Consider the following 24,843-nt stretch of genomic DNA (forward strand, 5'->3'; position numbering starts at 1 on the left):
AGCTCATCCCAGCTTCGTTTCCTCACTTCGTCTCGTTCTGTTCTTCTCCATACTCGTCCTCTTCCATCCTCGACTTCATCGACTTCGTCCATTTCAGCGTCAATTTGGACTCTTTGCCCGCTATCCCATGCCACAGGAGCATCAATGTCCATCCTGTTTGCGGCAATTGAAATGACGTCACTGGCACCAAATGCCCCTCGCCATACTTTTCTGCGCACGTCGCAGCCTCCCCATTCCTAGCTTCTCTGGTTTACGTCCATCCGAGGTTCCAATTTCAAATAATGGTTTTATTCTGGCACAGAAAGAACGACCAACCTGAAGGCAGGGAGCCACCCAACCATGAAGACGACGATCATCAGTCATTTAGGCCCAGGGTGCACCACGAGCCCGATGAACGTACTCGATTACTCCCGCGCGATAATGTCGCCTATCTGAGCCCCGATGACCCTGCGGTAAGCTCTCTGTCCTTGTAGGTGAAAAATGGGATGTCTGATCTACTTCGGAATACCACTAGGTCTCGCCCTACAACCTCTGGAGCATTCGCGCTTTCCGAGGCGTCTCCTTGCTCTTCTTGGCCATTAGCTTCGTCTGGTGGACCTTCCTCCTCGTCTCTCTCTTTGTCAGTCTCCCGACGATGTATACGCGCGGTTCGGGCTTCTTTGGCTTCTCCTACGCCACCCTCTCCGTGGGATATCTCCTCGTTGGGCTCTTGTTCTTCACGGTGCCCTCCAAGCCCATGACCATCTGGGGCTCCGTGCTGGCTGTTTTCCTCCTGGCTGACATGTGCATCATCTTGGGCGTATCGCACATCCGCGTCGAAGAAGGCTGGGTCGGCATTGCCTCCGTTGTCTGGGCGGCCTTTATCTCGTTCTACGGCATTCTTCAGAACCGTTTAGTCGACTGGGGCAAGAGAAAAGAAGAAGAACGGCTGACCGGCCGCGAGGAGACCCGTCGTTCTCTTCGAGAGTGGCTAGCCGTGTTGGCTCAGACCCCCATCATGGCCATCTTGGCTATCGTTAGCATCCTGCTCACTGCCACGCTGATTCTCCGTGCCCAGGACGCCTCCCTCCCCGCTTCTGGTAAACAATACTACGTCAATGGCGACACCAACCGTGTCCACCTTGCCTGCGTGGGGAATAACACGGTCAACAACACCGCTGACGTACCGCGTCAGCCCACCATCCTTGTCGAAGGTGGCGAGGGCCCCGTTGAACACACCCTACAGCCCTTCATGGATGACGCTTACCAAAACGGCACCATCGACCGCTACTGCTACTGGGACCGTCCGGGATTCGGCTGGTCCGACAACGCCCCCTCCCCCTACTCTGCTGGAATGGCGGCCGACGCGCTATCAGAGGCACTGGCGCTTTCCGGCGAGGAAGGGCCTTGGATCATCGTATCCGCTGGCATAGGCGGAATCTACAGCCGCATCTTCGCCAGTCGTCACCTTCCCGAGATCAACGGTATCATGTTTATCGATGCGCTGCACGAGGACTGCCTGGAGAAGATCGGCTCGTCAGGCCGGGGCTTCCTCCTCTGGTTGCGCGGCATCGTTTCCCCGCTGGGTCTGGATCGATTGGCCGGTGCCTTATTTCGAGGCCGTACGCGCGAGGACCGCGTATTCGGCCGCAACGCTTACCAGACAGGCAAGTTCATCAAAGCCAAGTTGCAGGAGAGTCTGGTGGCCAGGTCCTTGACGGCGTCGGAGATCCGTACCGCTCGCCACGTTCAGATGGCAAATACGCCTTTAGTCGTGGTCAGCTCCGGGGTGGAGGTGCGCAAGGATGAGAAATGGGCCAGGGCCCAGGAGGATCTAACCACCGTCACGAAGAATCTGCGCGATTGGGATATCGTGCAGGGCGCTCCACATGAGGTCTGGAAGTCCATGGCTGGACAGGCGATTCTGGAGAAAAGACTACGGCAACTAGTCAAAGTGGATCGATGATCTATCCCCAGTGGGGATAGAATGGGTGTTTTGGGAACCTTGGGGAATTTAATTTGGCTGTAGGTATTCTTTATAGGCTGCTTGTGTATGTATACTAGTCTTATCTGCTTTGGGTGTATACTAGTTTCATACTAGTTTTGGTTTACTTGTTTCTGAATAACTACAACTATAAGAGAGCTTTTTAGTCTTTAATTATGAATGACAGTATATCACCCGGTGAGTACTAAAATCAACAGAGAAGTATAGCAAGATTCAAACGAGTGCAAGGAGGAAATGGAGGAAGTAAAGTAGGATCGGAGGAGAAAAAAACAAAAAAGTCTCTACAGATCCTTATCAACGAAACCGAATAATCCTGATTTTCATAACGATTTGACTCGATCTATCATGCAGCCGCTATGCAAATCGCGTAGGCACGTCTAGATACAGTATTACTATCTACTCACTACTGCTGTTTCATTCCAGGGCAGTCCGAGAATGAGATATCATTAGACCGTACTGTAGATGCAAGCTCTATCAATGCTAACAAAAGGCAATCCAGTCCACATGCTGAGATGTTTATCCATGGCCACCAAACACATATGCTAGATATCAGGGACTGGTGATGGTCAAATTGAATGGTACCAGCCCCAAGGACAAAGAAACAATAGGTCGAGGTTGTGTATCTTAGAAGAGGATAAATTGATCCGAAATAGCCTCGATGGCAGTGCCTAATCGTTCATGCATAGAAGTACGGTCCACTCGCAGTGGTAATGGCTGTGTGGGCTTCGAAATCAACCGACTAGTCATTCTAGACTAGCTCCCTTGAACCTCTTAGCAAGTTGTTCACTCTCGGATTTGGGAGACTCAGGCCTTGATGGGAAAAAACGCTTTCCGCGTTGGGGCACTGCGCGTGGAGGTTTGGCTGGGCTCAGCCAGGGGCGCTTGGGGGGCCGCTCACCACTTTCCTGAAGGATTGTGACCAGGGTCGCCCATCCAGGAGTATTTATCAATTGCAGTCCATCCGCCGGATTCCGGGTCGTGGCCACGCGGCACAAGAGGGCTTCTTCGTCCTGTTCGGCAATGTTAGTGCAGTACACCACGACACAAATCTGATCATCCTACCTTGCTAAATGTTGACAACGAGTGGAGGAAGCATAGTAGATGGAAGTCGGACACTGCCTGGATCGCCTTGTCGGGATCCCCATGGGAAACAAGTTTCTTCGCCACATGGCGAAGCTCCTGGCTCTCGCCGATAACCTCACGGTTTTCGAGAGGGAAGGTAGCATCCGTGAACAGCGGTGACGAATCTGTGGGGAAGCCATGCGTTAAGGTGACGAAAAGATACTCGACGGGAAAACTCGGTCTTGCATTTTCTTGAGCGCTGACACCATACTCGTTAATCTTCCGATAGAAAACCTCAGGTATATACCGTGCTATGTTTTCGTCGGTCTCCTCCGATTGCACCAGCATGACAGATGGTTCTGCAGAAGGCTCGATGATATCGGCCCGCACCATTTCAACTGCCGCTACTGAAGCCTGGTAGGAGCTGACCGTGATGGCTCCATCCTCGTCGCCACTAAGAACGCAGGTGACAAAGTTGGAACCAAAATGGCCAGTCCGGCTCCACTTTGTTGCTTTTGGGTATTGCGCCTGCAACCGGGACGCAAAAATGACTTCCTGAGACGCGAGGTAGTATGAATCAATATGCCGTTTACAGATAACGGAGCCATCGCCACGTCCGGCATCAAGGAGGTCGGTAAAGATGACGCCAATTTTCTCCAGACCACATAGGCGGGCAACTTCGTCTACCTCCTTCTCATTTGACCATTCATTAAGCGTGATGCCATCTACTTCGTCCACCTGTGGCGGCTCATAAATTGCTTGAACCACGGCCTTCACGCCCAGGGGAACCTCTGTGTACTCTTCATAAGTACCGTAAAGGAAACCCAACCGCTGAGCACCGGACTTTCGCCAGAAATCAAGCAACGAGTTGATCAGGTCGGAGGACGAGAATTCCACGTGGTCTACCATGCGGAATTCTTGGGGCTGCAGACTGATTGCGCTTGGCTGACACTTGGTGCAAATGCCCTCAGGCCAAGGTGGGTGTCCAGACGGACAATCTCGTCGTACTCGATAAAAAGGTTCATTAAGCGGAGGCATGAAGGAGCTCTTGAGCTCGGCTTTATTGGTGGCAGCATTAAGTTTTCGCAGGTAGGAGTGGAACGACAGGTGCTTGATTTTCTTCTCGGCGAGATACTTCGGGTCGTATGGTTCGAGTGGCATGCAGTAGTCGCACATGCCCTTGGGGCCATGTTTGCACATCTTCATATCCAGGCTGCGTTGAATTTTCCCATCCTTCTTGTCCAGTTGGTTGTCCAGCGATGACTGCTGAACCACATCCCAAGGGTTCTTGATCGTCACTGCCGCTTGAGAATGATTCGTAGTTGTCTCGCTCTGTGGCACTGGAGCTCCATTCAATCGTCGTGATGAGCCATTTGCAGCGATTGTGTGTCCATTAGTCGGCCCATCCAGTAGGTCCTTTTTGTCTTGATAGCCAAGGTAAAGTTTGTCACCATGCCTACGCCCTAGGTATCAGCACTGAATTCAACCGTCCATTCTGCTCCAGACCAACCTTAGACCAACCGTCCCAATGGAGACCCCCTGCAGAGAATTTAGCCCCCGCTCTTCTCCACCAGTCCCTATAGGCTTGTTTGACAGACTAAGCGAGGAGGGCTCAACGTCTTTGGGGAGGTGTTCGAGGATCTATGTGGTAAGGACTTAGCATCCAGTCATAGCTCCTTTCACGCCTTCTATATACGTTACAATGCTGTAACGACTTACCTTCTGTTCTAGCGATGGGAACAGCTCCTGTGGACTGACAGTCAACCGAAACTGACCGTTGCGGCTCTCAAACCTCAAGACAATCGGCCGGGACATAATGAAAGCTCACGAAGGCAAGAGACCGAGCAAAAGTAGGGTGGAATAGAACACAGTATATATTTTCAAGCTATTTGGTTTATTTGATTCGACTCATGAGACCATGGCTGGAGGAAATGGCAAGATGGAGAGAGCTGGCAGAGATGGAAGAGAGTACGTAAGGTGGGACAAGCAGAGAGCTCTATCGTCATCGGTCGGCGTTACAGAGCTTTACCAGAAACCTGGAGAAACTACCCGAAATCTGTAATATTACTGGTAATCCCGATATCCAGCTCTGCTACCTGATTGCTCGCCTTGTTTTTCTGGAATCGACTTTTTCCTGCATTTCTCAACATCACATCACGACTCTTAGGTAGACACTTCTTGGTTTATTATTCCTATGCCTAAGTGTTATTATACTCAAGGTACATTGCGTATATATCCCAAACTTTCGTCAGGTCATGAACCAACTCATTACAACGCCGTATCAACAGAACAGAAAAACATGAGACAAAAAAAAAACCGGGGAACGGAAACGATCCGATCAGAGAATGATGCACTTTTTCGGCAGACCACAGGGTCCCTCACTCTCCTTATTATTAGCATCTTGTCCGAACCGCTGCCCATTCTGTTGGTTCTGCAGATTGCGGGATTCCGTTGCCTTTTTGCCTTCCTGCTTCTGCGTTTCGGCCGCAGGGGTTGACTCAGGTTTGGATCCCTCGCCACCATGTAGTCAAGCGAAGGAAACCTTGGAGACGTGGTTGTAGAACGTCTTGCCCTGTTCTTCAGCGATCTGCAACTCGAGAGGAGTGGGCTGGCGGGAACCATCGGCACCCTATGAAGAAGAAAACAATCGTTAATCAACCGTTCCAAAGTCTCCAAAGTGAACAGGTGCACGAAAACTTACGGCGAAGGTGCCGGCACCCCAGGCGCTACCACCGTGGACCTCTTCCAAGTTGGCCAGGAGGGGGAAGGCAGTCTTGTAGCCCAGGGGAACGTAAATGAAGCCGTGATGAGTGAGGGTGCTCATAGAGGCGAGGGCAGTGGACTCCTGACCACCACCCAGCGTGCCAGTGGAGACGAACAGGCCGGCGTACTTGCCCCAGAAGCCACCGCTGGCCCAGATGCCGCCGGTACGGTCCCAGAAGGTCTTCCATTGCGCAGGGAAGTTACCATAGCGAGTTGGGATACCGAAAAGCACGGCATCGTACTCCAGCAGAGTCTCCGGAGTGGCGATAGGATGATCGGCCTTGGGAGGAGCGTACATCTTAGCCAGGACCTCGTCGGACAAAGTCTCGGCAATCCTAAGCACAAGTGTGAGTAATTGCATCGCAATGCGAACAGGTGGAGAGCAACTTACTGGTAGATATCGGCAGTACCACCAGCAGCTTCGATGCCCTTCTTCTCCGCATCGGCCAACTTCCGGATGTGGCCGTACATCGAGTACTAGATCCATGGCGAATTGATTAATTGGAAGGTAATGAAGACGGAAGAATAGAACCTCTTACATAGACAATAGCAACCTTAGGGGCCATGATGATGGTATTGTTAAGGGAAAGACGAGAGTGATATTAGAAGTGTTGCTATATTCGAAGTATAGGATGGTAGTGTGAGTGAATTGATTGATGAAGAGACCCACGGGGTCACCAGCTTTATATATCCCGAGACGGATTCCATGCTGCTCCCTTGAGGTACCCAGCAGCAAATGCCCCTCTGCTCTTGATCAGGTACTATGTAATGGTATGTAATGGATTACAGAGTCTTGCTGCGGTTCGTCATTGGTGGAGGTGGTTCTAGTGGGTCCCATAGCAACCAATCATCACAAGCAATTCGCCCAAGTCCCAGTTAGCTCATTCTTACGGATCTTTGACAAATGGCCCAGAACCTTCGCACGGCAGACATCGTGGTTGACTCGTTGCTGAACGATCACTTATTCAGGTTCTACTCATCTCGCATTCGGAAGAATTAATCCCGTTCTTATGTCACTGAAGGCTCTCTCTAGCATTTCCTGGCTGAACATAAGCTGAATTCTTTCGCACAATTCTACATCTTACTATACAAGTTGAGGACTCATGATGTCATCTATCTCCCGCATCACGAAGAAGAAACTCAATCCTACGACAGATGCGGAAGGTAGATAAGATTATGGGTATGATATGGAGTAGATACGTGAAACACTGTCATTCCGGCCCCACAACCGAACTCAGGATTCCGTAGTATTCCTAATATATGAATAACATGGTTTCGTAAATAATAGTACATTGTCAATGTGAACTCTCAGCTGTCTAGAGTGAGAAATAAAAACAACAGCAAGGAAAATTGATTGGGACACAGTCCACACTACTCTCTTCCCCATCATACTAACTGTCAATGCCTCGAATAGGGTATCTTGAATAATCACGGAAACTTCCAAATCCAACTTCCAATGGTCTTCACGAACGTAGCAAGGACCGGTCTTAACCACGGCCTCGTCCTCTATACCGGCCGCGCATGAATCCCCCACCACGGCCCCTCTCGGTCCTCCACTCGCGCTCGCGTTCCTTTTCCTTCTCTTGTTCCTCCCGAATCAATGATCTCTCCCGTTCCAGCTCCTCCTCGCTCTTTTCGACCCGTATCGATGGTCGTGGCAGGTTCTCGGTCCATCGCGGATGAGCATCCGCGCAGGCTTTACCCTCCGGGCAAAATCCGGCCAGGTAGTATGGGCAAAGACGACGACGGACGTGGCGCTTCGCACACAGTGGTCCCAGCTCGCAGAATCCGCGGTCGTAATGTTCACAGGAAGGCAATCGGGCTTGCTCGCGCACATGCTGGTAGAGGCAGTCATCGCCGTTGGGACAGTAGCCGGACCGCGAGAAGGATTGGCATTCCGGCATACGTCGAAGGTTATATTCGTGTAGGTATTCGCATTTCAGGCCCTTTTTACAGAGACCCTTGAGAAAATGCTTGCAGACGAGCGACCCGTGGGTCGTGGACGGTGCCAGTCCCGAGGCGGTCGTTGTAGACGTCGTCACTCGCGATGGGGTTGGATGGCGGTCTGGACATGCGGGTCCTAAAGGACAATGTCCTTCGCTGTAGGCTTTGCAGACGGGCACATCACTGGCGAGGCCAAACCCGAAGTTTCGACGTAAAAAGGGTAGGAAGGAGAAATCGTCGTAACCGGGAGCGCGTGTGTTATCGGTAGACAAAATCTCCGTTGCAGCATGACTAACGTCTGCAGCCATGACCGTATAGTCTTCAATGGAATGGGGGGCGATGAATACAGAAAAGGGAAATAATGATGAAGGGACTGAAGAGATAAAGCGCCTGCCTTGATGCCTGGACATGAGTTCCAAAGGGGAAAGCGGTGGGAATGGTTGGTCATCAGTGCTTAGTCATTTAATTAGCCATCTCGGCCAATCAGGGACGAACTAGAACTGGATGATAGAAACGGTGTCCACAATTCTTTGGCCTGGACAAATAACGCTGTTAGCATTAATGCCAATCGGGCTGGGAATATATGTCTAACTCACCCTCTGTTATCATAACTTTTTGACCTTCAATTCCGAGTTGACATTTTACGATATACAGGGATCAAGCGTACCATGATAAATTCCATTGTCCGTTTGAACCCGACGCCCTTTATATTTATAGCCTGGTCAAACTGACATGAACTGGAACATGAACCACCTGGGAACTCGACAAGATAAGCTTGATGAGACGACAGAGCTGTTTGCAAACAGAAAGTAAGAGTCAATTAGAATAAGTAACATACCAGGATGGACCTACTATGAGAAATGTAAACTATTAGGATTAAATACAAATCATAAATGGCTTAAAAGAGGCTATAGTGGAGTATTTGATACTGGTTCCAATCTGAAACAAATACACTGACTGGATATAGATACCAGTGGTTTTCTCCCAAGGATTATCCATATAGTTTCAATGTGGTCTACCCCTTGTTAGTGCCTGTTCATCGGCAGCCCACTTGGATCTCGCTAGTACAGGTAAGCAGGCAAATAGCAACTCACCTGACAGGAATACCCTCTGCATCTACCAGCATTCTTCATTACTCAGCCCTTTAAGACCTTCACCGAACACAGAACTAACTACTGAACATAGCGAGTCATGGATTCATGGACAAGTCCTTGTAGGGTCAAGGCTCCGGGTAGTTGCATGCTATATCTAGGCCTTATGGGTTAACCACCTCTTTGTTTTCTTGGCTTCATGGATTAGAATCGATAAATGGTCGTTGTGGTTGAACCAGCAATTCGCCCCTAGCAGAGATGTTATTTCTACGTTGAGCTTTTAAGCCAACTTTTCCGAGGAGGGATGCGCAATAAAAAATAACCTCCACGTCTGATGGACAAAGAACAATCCATTTGCCCTATATCAATATCAATACCAATACCAAAATGAAACACTGTACCCTCATCAACATCCTATCTGGTCTGGTCACCGCGTAAAACACCACCACGGTTGGAGTTCTATTCGCAGACTGGGGAGGCCTCACCTGGCCAGGATACACAAGCACTGCTGCCAGTGTGGCGGTGGTCAACGCCTTTGCGATGACATATTCTGTGGACTGCATGGACAAAGCACCTGAGTCTCGATGTAAGATCGATAAGTCCTAGACAGTGATCCAGGACCCCCCGCCTACAGTATTTCCGGAGTCTATACGTCTTGGATGAGCGACGGCGGCAGCGATCTTCTACAATTCTTTGTGGTTATACTACTTGCAGAGGTTAAAGGGCACAGCGTTTTGAGTTTATATGGAGGAGGAAGGTAAATTTTCATGCTTGACATCTTGTTGGTTCGGTTCTATGCCTGATGACATTCAATTGGCGTGTTACTTATATAGCCTGATTTCATCGAGACGGTAAAGGCCTGGAGTTTGTTAAATCGTGATTTTATCAGTCATAGTATCTAGAATTTTGATATTCGCACTGTCGAAATTCAACTGAAATTTAAAAACGAACTTGACCTACGATTCAGTAAACCCATGTTCCACGGATTACGTCGTTCAATCTAGTATAACTATTATAGAAGACCTCTATGTGCTGGATAAACTACCCTCAGATTCTCCTACATTCTATGTAATTGTGCATGTATAAAATTAGTAGCAGCGTATTACATACCTACAGCTTGCTCAGGAATTCTGCAAGTGGCTACCATATGCACAGCTAAAGTTGCATACTGAACCATGGAATTCCCTGAACCTCAATGCAACCTGGTATGCTGTGTCCTGCAACTACCTAGACTTTTGTGGTGTAACTACTTGAATCTATGGACGTCCCATTGTTATATGATGGCTGTGTTACGACATTTCACGTAGATCCGGGTCAAGTATACCCAAGAAAGTACAACCAAAGTATTCCCCGTATACTGTGAGAAACCATGAGTAAACCAAATGATCACTTCTACCAAAGAAAACAGTTCACATGAGGTATTCACTGCAGCTGATGTTACACATATGCAGTGTTGTGTTTCTGGGTTTGGTGGTGACCAATCTCTGCAAGCTAAGACGTGAGTGTTAGACGTAAGGAATATACTACTATCGAACCCTTTGTTTGGATTGTAAAAAGGTGTTCAATGCCTGCTGACATAGGGGTTATAGGAGTATATCAAAAATAAAGTTGATCACGAGTGGCCAGTCTTCCACAGTACAACGCAGGCAGCCTTGAATTTCGTTTCATCAGTATGCACCCGAGTCAAATCGAACTAAGCCTTCCTCATGTCAGATACGATACGCTGCAACGTGTCGTACTACAGTAGAAGTGTCTAGGGTTGAAACCAACGTAGTGCTCAGGCATGGCCTTCGCTCCTATATAGGGCGCTAGATACGACTGATCTTCGATCAGTCGTATTGTACCTTTTTATATGGTCAAGTGATTTTATCTCTACTAGCGCAGAGACAACCAAACCATCACAAGAAGTAGCGAGATCAAGCCTAGTGAGAACTGATAGGAACTACGAGATTCATTTCATTCAGCCATCGAATGAGGTAGAGGTACACCGTATGGCCCATCTGTCATCCACAGTCTACACCCCACGTATGCAGTCTTTCTCAAGACACGGCACAGCTGCACTAGGGGAATGATGCGACAGGTGGGAAGATCGAGCCGTAGCTGCCGTTGCCCCTGCATATGGGATCACATGCTCGTCTGTTCTGCAAAAGCACCGGCAAGATGCCTAGAAGAGTAGCTCGATCTGCATGCGGCACGGTGTCAAGGCACTCGGTGTGTAGGTTTGGAATTCCAATCCCCCACGGATGGTTGGGACCGAGGCCTAGCCAGTATTGGCGTTGAATCTGGGGGTGAAAAGGGGCCCAGGGATTGGAAAAAGGTTTATCAGGGCCGACGTTTGTGGAGTGACCGAGTCAGTATGACTTGTATGATTGACGCGAGATTGATCCCTAAGCTCCCGAGATCCAGTCACATCCAAGCATTGACCTCGTCATGCGGGGATGGGAATCACTAGTCGGTGGCTGCATTTCCCCCACAGTAAGGACTCTGGCGAACGAGGGAGGAAAAAGCAAAAAGAAAACTTTAAGATGGAAAACAGAAGACAAAGCAAGCTGAGTGTTTTAAAAAAGAAAAGAAAAGAAAAGAAAACAGAATTGAACAAGGCCAATCTCTGATATCCTCACCCTGAGAAGCTTAGACAAATCTTTCGTTCCCATCCATTCTGTTAGTGTAAACATCCTTGCTAGGGTATTATTATTGCCAGCTCAATCTCAGTCCCAGGTTGCATATATGTATGTCGTGTGGTCTGATCCACTTTAGTCTTGGATGAGGCTGGGAGAGCCATCATCCCCACGCTCGCGGATTCTCACCGACGACAGCCCGTCCGCACCATACAACGCCTCTCTTCCTGCCGGACTGGAAGCTTTCAGGGCAATCCATCCCTTCGAAGCCACCTGCGGTCAGAGTGGTCACGATCTCATCGGGGCTAAAACCCAAAAATCAAAAGGCGGGGTGAGCATCATCCGCACGACGGTTAGACCTTGTCGGGTCGGAGCATAATCAGCAATAGGCTTCACATTGATTCCCCTGCCTGCATTGAGGACCCTGCAACCTCGGATAGACTGGAGAACCAGAAGTCCACAGAGTCAACACACCTTCCTCCGGAGCGGGGGGGGGCTTCGTCCCTTATTGACGGAGAGTATGCGTGTCAGGTGTGCTGCATCGGATTTATGTCATTCTGCTGCTCACTTGCCTTGTTGCCTTCTGCTGAATTGACTCAGCAAGGAAGTAAGTTTCATCTTGACTGTGAATCAAGCCAGTGACTTGTCGCGTCCTCGTAATCCTCGTAGAAACCAGAATGGCTCTCTGTAGGCTGCACACGTGACCTGTCCGTATTAGGCAGTCACCCTCTGTCCACCGGTCGACGACTTCTTCGTCTTCTTTTCTCTACTCTCTTTCTCCGTTGCCTTCGGTCTTCCTCGGCCTCGTGTCTCCTTAGCTGCTACCCTCACGGATACCCTCCTCCCCGTCGTAGTCCGTCGGCGTCATGTTCTCCGGTTCTCTATTCCCCCACTGGCGTCGCAAAGCTGCCGAGCGGTCCAGCAACAGTTCCTATGAGGTTCCATTCTATATGAATGCGGCCTACTATCCAAATTGGAGGATCTACCGCCAACAACCTCCTTCGTCACTCCGACTGGGGTTTGTCTCGCATGTGTTCTACGCGTTTGCTTGGTACTAGTCATCCACAACCGCCGGGGGGGGAGACCTCCGCTGGGCTCTCACTGGCTCGAGACAGCTGTTAACCAATCCGTATTTCTTCTCTTTAGGGTCAAAGAAGACGGCACGGTCTATGTGGATCTCCCGCCCGCACCTCTCTCTTTCCGGGCCCATTTTGCCCGGATAGGATGATTTGCTGACCGAAAGCCGAGTTTAGTTAAGCGACGAATGGGCGGATGCGCAAATGCCCGTAGACGGCACTCAAGGCTGTATCCGGGCATTTACGCAGCTCAAGTCTCAATACCCCAAGATCAAAGTTATCTTGTCCGTTGGGGGAGGGGGCAAGGGAAGCGAAAACTTCGCTGGCGTGGCACGCAGCCAAGTCGGCGTGGAGACGTTTGCGCGGACGGCCAGACAACTGGTGGATCAGTTCGGTCTAGACGGCATTGACGGTACACTCGGATCCCTCTTTGCCCTCGATTCTCGAATGTTGTGATACTAACACTCCGCTAGTGGATTGGGAGCACCCAGCAAATCCCCAGCAGGGGCTTGACTACGTGCGTCTTCTGGCGCGCCTGCGGGAATTTCTACCTGCTCCACGATATGTATTGGCAACATGCCTCCCCGCGGGCCAATGGGCGCTCCGAAACATTGATCTATCCAAAGCTCAGATGTATCTTGAACTAATCAACGTCATGACGTATGACTTTTCCGGTCCCTGGACGAACGAGTCGGGCCACCACGCGCAACTCTACAGTCCTTCTCGGAACCCAGGCGCTATCTCATGCCATTCGGCGGTGTCATATATCCTCTCCCAAGGGGTCGACCCCAAGAAACTTCTTCTAGGAATTCCAGCGTATGGTCGGTCATTCCTGGATAGTAGCAAGCCTGGACAGCGTTACGCCGGCTGCGGTGGAGAGGATGGGGTATTCGATTACAATGCCCTGCCTCGACCGGGGGCAAAAGAGTGCCACGACGACAAGCTCGGGGCGGCATACTGTTCTGGTGGTGACGGCGGGTTTGTGACATACGACACGCCACGAACAGTGCAGCAGAAGGCCCGGTTTGTGACTAAATCCAAACTCGGGGGATTGTTTTACTGGCATATTGGAGGAGATGCACAGGGACCTCGAAGTTTGATTGAAACTGGATATAACACTCTTCACGAAATGTAACTGACTCGGAAGGATCGATCGAGACCCTCTAGGGTGAGAAAAAAAAAAGAAACAAAAAAAGAGGGGAACAAAAACGGGGGGGCTTTTTGATTATTGCTGCATCCGAGAGCATCGAACGAGACACTCCATCATTAGCTTTTTGCATCCACGGCTAGAGAACTCCGTGCCAACAATGGCTTTTTGTTGCAATATCTATCTCAGTCCACTGTAAGAATACGTCGTATTCTCGTACTTCAAGACGAACTCCCGATCGGGTTAGTCCAGAGGTACACTTCGTTGGTGCCTAAAAATAGCCGCGACGTCATCGTCGACTCTATAGTGCATAGAGTATATTTATGTCACTTTCTCTCTTTCTCCCGACTCCCATCGCCATGTCCTTGAATTCAGTCCCTCCCCCGGCATACGAGGAGATTGACTCCTCACACCTAGCTCCCCCCTATTATGGCCTTGGACAGAGCCATTTCTTTCGCTCCACAACTTCTCTGACTTTGGATCCATCGCCAGTCGTCGATGGGAAGCGCAGTTTGCTTCTCATCTATATCCATGGTTTCATGGGCTCGGAGGCCAGCTTCCAAAATTTTCCCAAGCACGTGCATGATCTGCTCTCGATTACACTATGCGAGACCCATGTCGTCTACACCAAGGTCTATCCTCGTTACAAGACGCGGGGAGCAATGCATATTGCTCGCGATCAATTTAGCCAGTGGTAAGCGAGTAATGCATATGGATAGATACCCGTGGATTTCTATCGATATTAGTTCTCTCTAAACTACACATAGAACTTATATCCCTCCTCCTAGGCTGTCCCCGCATGAGTCTTCCAACCTCGATGTCATCCTTCTTGGTCACAGCCTCGGCGGCATCGTCGCCGCGGAAGTAGCCCTGCTATCGATCGGCAATCGCATAAAACATCGCATCCTGGGGCTTGTGAACTTCGACGTCCCCTTTCTAGGTCTTCATCCCCGTGTTGTCGCCACCGGAATCAGAGGCTTGTTTCGCCGTCGACCCGATGAAATCACGCAGTACGATGGTTCCCTTCCAACGGAGGGACTTGGCATCCCGGATGCGAATCAGACATTCGATCCTGATTTCGCAAATGATACGCATCTCGCCCAATGGACGGGGTGGAATGGCGCACGCCATTTCATATCCAAGTACTCGGATCACTTGTCTCGGTCTCTCATACGATATTTCTTCTCCTATTATGACCATGCAGGGTGTGTGAACAAGTATCCTGAACTTATTAGGAGACATCGCAAACTGCTCGAGTTGGAGGCCATTGATGAATGGAGCTCCCCCGGCTCGACTGACAACCGGATCCGATTCGTGAATTACTACACAACAAGTACAGGGTCAATGAAATCCAAATCCTACGATGATTTGGGACCATCAGTTCTCGCCGAAAAAATAGACACAGCGTTGCGTGAACTGGAAAAACAAGAAACCACAGACGACGGAGCTGGTCTTGATCATGAACGTAGTGGTGGTAATGCTGCCATTCCAAAATCCCTACGGAAATTCTGCTACCTTCCCAAGGATTCCATCAAGGGGAGAGATGATCTGTGGATCCCCGTGCTTATGGAAGGCGTGGACGAGGTGGTGGGTCATCAGTCCATGTTCCTCCCGCGAAACATGTCCTATGATAAGTTAGTGGGTGATACAGCAGCACGCATTGAATCCTGGATTCATGATGATCTCACCACACGTGCTCTTCTGGCAGGAGGGACGTTCAAATCAGCTGTTGTTGGTGGATGAAATTGTATCACTGGATCCAGGTCTCTACCGAAGATTGGGAGGTATTATTGATATTTGAAAAAACAGTGGGTACGTGCTGGAAACGTAAGAGGCATGCAGCTGTGAGTATCTTATATTGAGTAGCTTGCATCCTTCGCTTTGTACACAACCTTCTTCTTTAAACGGCAAAGAGGAGGCCAGTGCAGGCTCCTGCTGTCGGCAACGGAACACAGTCACCGATGCACCACCGAGGTAGCAGCTGCGAAAACCATTATCGTCATTCCATGGTTAAGCAACAATTCTGCTCAGCATCCTATGTAAAGGACACCTGTGCACGTCGCCTACAACTTTTCCAACCCATATTAGTATGCATTACATGTGGTACATTGACTACGTGGGCAACAAAGGAAATACACACGCCAAAGACATGAACCCGTTTAACTCATGGGAAGTTAATCCAGGATATACCAAATCACTAGGTAATACACCCGCCGCCCATCATCTTACAACAAGTCTCATGATATTGCAACGGATAGATGTCCAGAGCACGAAGCCACCAGGTAGTCAGCCTGTGTGAATATATTAGGACTGATCTCAGTTAGTCAATTAAGTTCGGCCGATAGTTGCAGCCAACGCCGTACACAGAGAGAAGAGGGATACACACGGAGCATGACATGATGATTTCAGAAAAACAAGATACCCGGGGATTCTGGGATTTAGATCTGCTCTTAACTGTCGAAAGATGGTCATATTATCGATCTAGACTAGTTGGTTAGTTTGTTTTAAAATATACTAAGTACATACATGCTATCAGGAGCTTTACCAGATGCTGTAGTGGCTTCACAGAAATTAGGTGCATTTAATATGGGTGGATGTTCGTAAGTATAGATTTACAGCATCAGGGATACTAATAGAGGGAAGTATCTACGTAGAAGAAATCCTAATAATAGAATTAGATGATAAGTTGCAAAACACATGCTACAAGATAGTAGATGGCAAATAGTGAATCGTGAATAGTAACTGCTATTACTTGCCAGTACTCACAAAGTCAATGTTAATAAAACTTATTGTCTATCAACACGTCCAAACTGCTTGATAATGTCAATAGGTTCACACTAAGATATTTGGTAATAATCCTCTGCGATATGGTGGACACAACGGGGAAAGGGTAAAGCCAGTGTTTGCTCAACACGGACCTCGCGCTGGTCCTGGCCTCTCCACCGTTAGGAACTGCACATAAAGAGCTCTAATCATCATAATAATTGATATTATATCATAGCAAAAAAATATAGAAGTGGAAAAAGCACATAGAGTTCATGGTATACATAATCCAGAAACAAAATTGGAAATAAACTCATACACAACAAAACACATCCTCATCTCCATGTCCAACCACTTCACGCCAACGCCGACAGGATGTCCATGTCGACGGTCAGCTTGTTGGCCGCCAAGGCCGATGCGAAGTACGGCAGTTCCTTTCCATTATACACACTCGAGTTTCCGGTGATGTCGACGGGGACGACGTTGTCCTTGAACTTGGACAAGAATGGAATCATGCTTTCTGTATTGATCTTGGCCTTCATATCAACGGTGTTGTTTCCGGGCCGAAGCACCAAATCATTCAAGAAAGACTCGCCGATGTGGGTGCCTTCTACTGAAAGATTGAGAGTCACGTTGCCCTGGAAGTATATCGGTCAGCCAAGCTCTTACCCAGCAAGCAGCTCGAGGCAAACTGGGTCCATTCCTACCATAGTGATGGACATCACAGACGGATTTGGAATCGACACTTTCCCCTGTCCATTGTTTCCATCGGAGTCCTTCTTCCCCATGCGCATCTCCAGCATCTTGAATCCTTCCAACTTATTCAGTCCTTCAGAAGTCAGCATCCAATACGACTCTGACGCTCGCACAAAATACACTCACCATTCATAGTAACCGTCTTGTTGTACGTGATGGTGATCTTGGGCAGGCCACCCTGTTTCAAGTTGGGTCTGCCGTAGACATTCATTTGGATCTCCTTATTCAACATCACCGCCTTCGCGAAGCCACCAAATGCATCCACATCGCTTAGGTCCAGATTCTGTTCGACATGGACGACCGTCCCGTCATTGGCTTTGACTTCGGGGATGTGGGCACGGGCGAATGGTTTCTCACCCGCCAAACTAACGTCCGCATCGAAGGCATAGATCTTGGGATGGAAGATGCTGTCGCTATGAATCACCTGAGTCTGCTTAAAGTGGAATGATTCCGGGGTCGGATCGCTGATGACCAGCTCCGTAACCTCCAACGAGGAGTCATTGATGTCGTGTTGGGCGATGTTTGGATAGCCGACATACACTCTGGGCACAGAGAGCAAGCAGGGTTAATTTCCGTCGGCGACAGGAGCATCTGCAGGAACCAAGCAAACTTACACCGGAAGAGTGACCACCAAGACCACCACGATCAGAACTATGACATGAACCCACCAGAATCGCTTGAAGTGGGCAGCTACGCGGGATTTAAAACTGGGTTTGGTGACTGGCGACACATCGACAGCGCCGATTTCGGTTACTTCAGCTTTTCCGTCTGCCATGTTTGCTGTGGAAGTTGCGTTTCCTTGAATTCGTCCAAGCTTTTGTTTCGAGATGCCAGGGAGGGTGGGCGGTTCCCTTGCTTCGGGTCAGCATATGCAGGTAAATTATTCCCGATTGATGGGGGAAGGCGCACCCACCGGAAGTGACACTCCGACTAAATTGCAGCACCGGTCCTGTAAGGGCTTGAGACGTTGCACTATGATGTGTGAGCCGAGTAATTGACCCCGTGACGAAGAGGGGGAAAGGCGGGGAGTATCCTCATTGGGTAGGAGGTACAAACCTAAGGTGTCAAGCGAGAGAACAAGCAACCAGGGCAAAAAAAAAGGCAAAGAAAGGAACCGGGCAAAGAGTGACGAGGACGAAACGAAAGGAGACTGCAGCCTCTCCAGTCGCTCAGAGGGTCGGAGGCAGGAAGGAAGAGAGAGAGAAGGAGAAGAGAGGGTCCGGAAAAGCAGACCGTTGGACCCTTTACGCTATATCTATATAACTGAGATGGGCCCTTAGGAAGGGCGGGACCATCACATGTCGGGAATTTTCACAGTGACCCAGATCAAGCACCGCGGAACTCGCTTTGGTGGAGTTTGGGATTCACACCATTCCCCCAGACTCGTGCAGATAGCACTACTGCTCATTAGGGCACGCTAGGAACAGAGAAAGGGGCTGTGAGACGGAGTTTCAGTCGGAAGGATGCTCCAAACCCGAGTAGAATCGGGACTGAAGAATGCAAGATAGATAAATATACGGACCTGCTCCTGCGAGAGAGATCATGGTGCTGAAAGGCCACACATGAAGGAGGGTTTGTGACGCCTACCGAGGCGGGACCTTTTCTTTTTTTCTTTTTTCCGATTTTGACTTTGAGCAAGCGGAAGACGAGGTTACTCCGTACTTTCCGAAGGGTGTGCAAATCTCAGTAAAATAACGATTGGCCGGCATGCAGCGTACTAAGGCAAGCCCATCAATAGATCATCCGGGAAGCTGAATGTTGGTTGGAATGCAACCCCGGAGCGCTCCTCTTTTTCCCCAAATTTCCCCATGGCGATCCCCTCTTGGCAGGAGGAGGCATCTCATTGGATCTCCGGTGAGGGGAGCAAAAATCAGACTAGACAGACTAAGGTACTCCAATGCGCCAAGCGAGCCCTTAGGACGAGTTTTCACCTGCCAGTCCGTGGCTAGTTGGTGTCATTAGTGCGACCGGCTGTCTCACTGCTCCTAGCGAAGTCCTCCGGTGCAATCAGAGCAGCAGCCAATTGGACCCTGTCCATGGTAAACTTTCTGCGTTGTCCGAAGTTTGGGATTTGGGAGAGGATCCATGTACGGAGGTAATATCGACGCCGGTTGCTGGTTCGAGGGAACTGTCAGGTGAACATTCTCAATACGGTCCGTCGGAGCGAATCAAGTGAGACTGGGAGGGGCGAGAAGACTCACACTCAAGACATGAAGCAAGCAATTCTAACCCTGCGGCGTTGGGAAATATGGGTTGGGAGGCAAAAAAAAAAAAAGTCTCTCGCCAGCCACATCACCGGCAGGCACGTGGGGACTTGCCGTCGGCTAAATTGCACCGTTCCTCGACAGAGAATATATTCTGTAAAATAGAGTTCACATTCTACACTACGTTTTGTCCAAATCCTACTTTAGATAACATTGTTCCGTGGAACCAAACCAGGAGTACATATTTTCACCCACAGGAACGAACATCCATCCCTGCCTTTCCATGGCAATCTAATCTTCCATGGCTATCTAATCTATCTAGGGAATCAATCAAACCACCCATCACATACATCACCAGAGGCAGATGAACGTCCCAATTCTCCCAGTTATCATGAGTATCATCAGATATGATCCTGGCAAATACAAATCAAACAGCTAGCAAGAAAGAACCAACAATGATTCAAATGAAACTCAGGTTGAAACAAATGACATGTGAAAGCAAGAAGCGAAAGAGAATGAACAGGAAGGGGTGAAAAAAAAAAAAAAAAAAAAAAAAAAAAAAAAAAAAAAAAAAGGGGGAAAAAAAAAAAAAAAAAAAAAAAAAAAAGGAAAGAAGAAACAGATAAGGGAGAATATATATCACACAGTGATTAGGAATTATGGGTATCCAAGGAATAGAAGCCGATGCCCGCAAAGCAAATGGTAGCAAAGAGACCACAAAAATTGCCTGTCCCGTTGCTTCATGTCGGTCACGAAAACCTGCTCAAAATCAAGAAAAAAAAAAAAAAAAAAAAAAAGAGGAGCAATTTCTCCGAGTAAGGTAATACTGACGAGAGAATTTCCATCTCATACCTAGCAGTTCGCATCACTGTTTGATTTTTAAAGAGAATATAAAAGAATAAGAAGATGGAGCAGTAGAAGGTCGAAGAGGGAGCAAGGAGCAGATCTGGTTCCAGTAGTCTCCATAGGATCCAGCCTTTGTGTCCTCGAAGTGGACGATGACCATCACATCGTGCTGAGAAACCAATGTACAGGAATTTACGCTTCAGCAGCAACCGACTTCTTGCGCTGGAACAGACTGCGAGTTCGAGATTTGCTGCGCTGTTTCTTTTCCGGGGTAGCACCCTGCCGGCTCCGGCCCCGGCCACGCGATTGGGCATTAGATTCATCGTCGGACATATACTTGTCCTTGTAAATCCTGTCACAGATTTCCACATTAGCTTCCTGAACACTCGGGCCGGGATTACATTGCCACCTACCAGCTGTTTCCAACCATGTTCATACCCTTCTCAGCCGCCTTGCGGTAGAGCCTGGCTGCTTTCTTCAAATCCTTTTTGCAGCCAACGCCTTCGGCATAGCAAAAGCCTGCTTCCGCGAGTGCATCGGCGTCACCCCACTGGCCGGCGATTTCAAAACACCGCAAGGCCAGGGATTTGTCCTGTTCGATCCCCCATCCATTCAAGTGGCTGACCCCGAGCTCGTAGATACTCAGGGCAAACTGGGCTCGGTATGCTTTTTGCAACTCTCTGGTCCGTACCGGAACGGTCGCGCTGCCGTCATCCATGAGTTCCACCCCAACCGAGTCCACGGCTTTCCGCAACCACTGGACGCCTTCCCGCTGATTTGGCCGCATGCCCCAGCCATGTCGACAAGCCAAGGCATAGAGGAGCATGCCCGTGGGGTGGTTTTGCTTGGCCGCGATTCGGAGGTGATATGTAGATTCTTTCAGGGATCCTTTCTCGTGGCATTCGATCCCCTTTGTCACATGCTCATCTGCCGTGATGACAGCCGAAGTCACTGTCGACTTGGCGGTCTGTGGCCGAACAGTGGAAGCGGAGTCCGCTGATGAGGTGGTCTCCATCTTATCATCCACCGTAGGTGCCTCGGGAGCTGGTGGCTCCACGGGGGCGGGTTCAGGAGGCGCGGTCTTAGGAGAAGGGGGACCATAATTCGACCGTGGGGCTGCTTCCGGCGTCAACAGTTGACGCGCAGAGGTTGGACGATCGTACATCGAATGCGCTTTCTGGGACGCAGTTGAGCTCTGTCGTGAAGGCGGAGGCGACGGGATTCGTACAGACTTCGGTGGTTCCACGTTTTTCACCTGCTCCGGACTCTCGAACAATGGCTCTTGCCATTCGAAATGAGGGGTCTGCAGGCCAGAAAACACAACAGAGTCTCGGGACACATTGCGCCCCCGGGGAAGGGAGTATTTCGCGTAGATGTACGAAGATACTGCGGGCGACGGATCCTCTCCCGAGTAGCTGGCCATATCAGATTGAGACGGGACCAAGATTGGGCCGGGCTTGTTCACACGACTCATCGTGCTCGATCCAGTTATGGGCACTGGCTCCGACCAGCTGGTTGGAGCGGGAGCAGAGAGACTAGTGCTGGATCGACTCAACGGGCGCGAAAAGTTGTAGGAGGGACGAGGGAGCTGGGTTCCATTGTTTGAGGTCTCCGAGCTCAGGGACGGTGAGCGAGGATGGGAACGGGTCGTGGGCGACATAGGCGACTGGGGCATTGACACGGCGCTGCTGGAAGAGAGCTTACGCGGGTTTGAGAACATCGACCCTGCCGTAGAGCTGCTAAATCATCATCGGAACTTTCTGGCTGTGGAGCTCGAGAGCTGCTGGATGGTCGCAAGAGCGGCGACGCCGGCCGTGCCAGGCTTCGTGGAACGTTGAGACGCGACGCAGAATCACTCGGCGAAGTTCCGGGCGGTCCAGCCATAGCGACTCCAACAGGGGCGGCTGCGTAGAACCGGCGGGGAGGTTCAGGTACCGACCGAAGTGGCGGCTCCTCCATGGGCTCTTCCGAATATGGTGCTTCAGGTATCATTGGCTCATTCGTCGGGGTCGCATCATGGTCACTGTACTGGTCGTATTCGCAGGCAAGATGTGACACAGAGCTAAGACGGGGATGTTCCGATTGCGGGCGAAACATGGGCTCTTCCACCTCGGGTTGGACTCTCTGAGTCGGATATCTGGCAAGGCCTCGGCCACCGTGGGGGGAATCCCCCGAAGACGGGGCACGAAAGTAGCCCGGTCGAGGCTGTGATAGCGATCGAGCCACCGTGGCAGGTGGTAACCTGCTCATGCGCCGCTCTTTGCGGGCTGACTCTTCCAGCTGTCGAGCCAGAAGCCGACCTTGGGCGGCGAAGGCATCGAGAGGGGAGAGCGCGGGTGGAACTTCCCCGTCGTAGTGTTCGATGCGCGGCGAAGGTGCCCCGGCGCGAAGACTGTCATGCGACGAGGAGCGACTTTCGCCAATCTGCGGCCGAGGAGGCTCCATTGTAGCGGTCAAAGGTATTTTGAAGATAACTGTTTCCTTGCTGAAATATCCACGAGTAGATACACAAACACAAACGGGTCAATCAATTCATCTATTCCAGATATTCTGTAACTTTTTGCGGCGGTAGAGATTTTGGTATCGAGAGAGTAGGCAAAACAGCGGCCGAGGGATTCTGGAGAATCGGGCTATCGGTCAGCACACGCAAGAATGAGTAAAGTCAAAGAAGGCAGGATAATACCCAAACGATTTGAGCTTAGTGAGTCTTAAAGTAATTGGTTGTAAAGAAAAGAGCGAACAGCTCCTAGTAGCGAACCAGGCGTGCAGAGCCACAGAAAGAGGGAAAGAAGAAATAGTAGTAGTAGACGAATAAAGGAGCGACTTGGTAGTTTGTACGAGGACGTTAAGTCTGTTAATCGATCAAGAAGAGGGTCCGGAATAAGGTGATCAGGGCGACCATTAAGTTAGCGAGTCAATCGAATCACCAGCCAAGAGGAGGGACGATGAACAAGCATCGTGGATTCCGACTAAGAAGGAGGAGGGAAGAAGAAGAAAGAGAGAGAGAAAGAAACAGGCGAGAAAGAGGGCGAAACAGAGCGATTCGCGGCCCGCGAATTGTGCAGAACGAATGAATGAAGAGCGATGGAGGATGACTGACAGTATGGTTCCGCTATTATGTCGACAGTCCGTTGTTAGGAGTACCTGGTACCAGACCACTGCGCAAGTTGGGTAGGGAGCGTCAGGTACCCTGTACCAGTGACCAGCTTTCGCCCTGACGATCCCCAAACAAACGAGGGGCACCTGCATTGACAGTCACTTCTGGGTGGATTCCACGCCGTATCTCCTCGGTATGGCTGGCCACCAGTACCGTTATTACGAGGAGTTTCCATACCCAACGTCGGCTGCTGCCCGCAAAGAGCGGCCCGTTTCAGGGGGAAAGACACTTACATACACTGATAGTTTACTTACAATACCAATCTAGCTGCCGAATCAGGGGTTTTTGATGGCTTCTGCATTAATGTTCAGATGCTGGATTTATTGAAGCTGGGATATGAAGTTCTTTCATGTGGAATTTTTCTTTTTTTTTTTTGTAATTCCTTCCTATTACTGGAAGAGCCTATACCTACTCCGTAAGGTCAGGAGACCCTTATTGACCTTTTTTTTTTTAATTAATTTATCCACTTCGAAACCCCTCCCGACTTCCAGGAGAGAATATCATTCAAGGGACCAGAAAAAAAAAAGGAAAAAAGTAGCACCATTAGGCTTGGCGATGACGGTTAGCGTAATTCACCCTGGGCCTGCAGTGGAGACTGTAGCCACTCTCTATTTATATACAGACAATGTTCGTGCCAAAATCCCCGACCCCGTATCCATCCATGGACGAAGGAAATCTGACACGACTGCGCATCCACCCATGGAAGCAGAATTTTCTCAGAATCTTTTTCTTCTTCATGGATGGACTCGATACGAATCGGAAACATTAGGGTGTTTAACTTGAGATCCACCCCGAACAGTGCAAACCGTGCGAGGTGGCGTATGCCGTAAGGAGAGAGGATTGACCTGCCAAATCGGGATCTGGGGATCTAAGGGGCCTGAGATTCAAGGCCGCGGAGGCATGATCCCTGCGTCCATTCAATCCAGTTACTCCAGCGACCATACGGAGTATACAGAGTATTCAGAAGTCATTCCCATCTATGATGATGATGATGATGATCTTATATCAAAAGTAATCTCCTCTACCTGAATTCTGTGTCATATTTCGGGGTTCCATTGCTGCTTTCGTGTCTGGACTTGCAACTGACCTGTGTCCTGTACTGACAATAGGTTAACATGCAATGCTCTGTCGGCTGTAATTGGCACAGCTGTTGTCACGGCTATAAAATTTCGTAGTTGTTTGTCGTTATTAATTTTACTACTATTGAAAATGGTTGTGGGACAAATAAAATTATTGTAAAACCTCTGAGCCACCCGAGTACAGTATTAATTAATGAAAGTGTTCTAATGAATACTTACTCTCTCCCCTGAAGCTGCAGGGCATGCACATACATTGACAGTACATACGTATTCTGTACCTACTTACATAGTAAGTACATGCATATCTCCCACCAGCTGATGCGATGACAGTGCGGAGTGGCTTCCCTTGGCAT

General features: G+C 49.7%; 8 protein-coding genes across 8 annotated transcripts; 3 read left to right on the forward strand and 5 right to left on the reverse strand.

Moving 5' to 3' along the window:
- Positions 1 to 281: 281 nt before the first annotated feature.
- ATNIH1004_010345 (uncharacterized protein) lies at positions 282 to 1,945 on the forward strand (the record flags this gene model as incomplete). Its single annotated transcript, XM_033574920.1, has 2 exons — positions 282 to 452; positions 515 to 1,945. The coding sequence occupies 2 exons, from the start codon at positions 282 to 284 to the stop codon at positions 1,943 to 1,945; spliced, it is 1,602 nt and encodes a 533-aa protein (XP_033422938.1).
- A 782-nt stretch (positions 1,946 to 2,727) lies between these two features.
- On the reverse strand, positions 2,728 to 4,861 carry npl4 (nuclear protein localization protein 4; the record flags this gene model as incomplete). Its single annotated transcript, XM_033574921.1, has 4 exons — positions 2,728 to 2,994; positions 3,047 to 4,502; positions 4,557 to 4,687; positions 4,766 to 4,861. 4 exons carry the CDS (start codon positions 4,859 to 4,861, stop codon positions 2,728 to 2,730), a joined length of 1,950 nt encoding a protein of 649 aa, XP_033422939.1.
- A 712-nt stretch (positions 4,862 to 5,573) lies between these two features.
- Positions 5,574 to 6,375, reverse strand: pst2 (putative NADH-quinone oxidoreductase Pst2; the record flags this gene model as incomplete). Its single annotated transcript, XM_033574922.1, has 4 exons — positions 5,574 to 5,675; positions 5,748 to 6,144; positions 6,201 to 6,286; positions 6,349 to 6,375. 4 exons carry the CDS (start codon positions 6,373 to 6,375, stop codon positions 5,574 to 5,576), a joined length of 612 nt encoding a protein of 203 aa, XP_033422940.1.
- Positions 6,376 to 7,296: 921 nt separating this feature from the next.
- On the reverse strand, positions 7,297 to 8,061 carry yth1 (cleavage polyadenylation factor RNA-binding subunit YTH1; the record flags this gene model as incomplete). Its single annotated transcript, XM_033574923.1, has 1 exon — positions 7,297 to 8,061. One exon carries the CDS (start codon positions 8,059 to 8,061, stop codon positions 7,297 to 7,299), a length of 765 nt encoding a protein of 254 aa, XP_033422941.1.
- A 4,681-nt stretch (positions 8,062 to 12,742) lies between these two features.
- ATNIH1004_010349 (glycoside hydrolase family 18 protein) lies at positions 12,743 to 13,673 on the forward strand (the record flags this gene model as incomplete). Its single annotated transcript, XM_033574924.1, has 2 exons — positions 12,743 to 12,950; positions 13,012 to 13,673. The coding sequence occupies 2 exons, from the start codon at positions 12,743 to 12,745 to the stop codon at positions 13,671 to 13,673; spliced, it is 870 nt and encodes a 289-aa protein (XP_033422942.1).
- A 371-nt stretch (positions 13,674 to 14,044) lies between these two features.
- ATNIH1004_010350 (uncharacterized protein) lies at positions 14,045 to 15,428 on the forward strand (the record flags this gene model as incomplete). Its single annotated transcript, XM_033574925.1, has 2 exons — positions 14,045 to 14,379; positions 14,474 to 15,428. 2 exons carry the CDS (start codon positions 14,045 to 14,047, stop codon positions 15,426 to 15,428), a joined length of 1,290 nt encoding a protein of 429 aa, XP_033422943.1.
- Positions 15,429 to 16,804: 1,376 nt separating this feature from the next.
- ATNIH1004_010351 (DUF3712 domain-containing protein) lies at positions 16,805 to 17,979 on the reverse strand (the record flags this gene model as incomplete). The annotated part of the gene is made up of 4 exons (XM_033574926.1): positions 16,805 to 17,086; positions 17,156 to 17,277; positions 17,331 to 17,746; positions 17,819 to 17,979. The coding sequence occupies 4 exons, from the start codon at positions 17,977 to 17,979 to the stop codon at positions 16,805 to 16,807; spliced, it is 981 nt and encodes a 326-aa protein (XP_033422944.1).
- A 2,467-nt stretch (positions 17,980 to 20,446) lies between these two features.
- On the reverse strand, positions 20,447 to 22,699 carry ATNIH1004_010352 (uncharacterized protein; the record flags this gene model as incomplete). The annotated part of the gene is made up of 3 exons (XM_033574927.1): positions 20,447 to 20,606; positions 20,668 to 21,920; positions 21,959 to 22,699. 3 exons carry the CDS (start codon positions 22,697 to 22,699, stop codon positions 20,447 to 20,449), a joined length of 2,154 nt encoding a protein of 717 aa, XP_033422945.1.
- Between the last annotated feature and the right edge of the window lie 2,144 nt (positions 22,700 to 24,843).

Source organism: Aspergillus tanneri (genome assembly GCF_003426965.1).
Source record: "Aspergillus tanneri strain NIH1004 chromosome Unknown AapTan_5_pilon_pilon_pilon, whole genome shotgun sequence".
Taxonomy (NCBI): Eukaryota; Fungi; Ascomycota; class Eurotiomycetes; order Eurotiales; family Aspergillaceae; genus Aspergillus; species Aspergillus tanneri.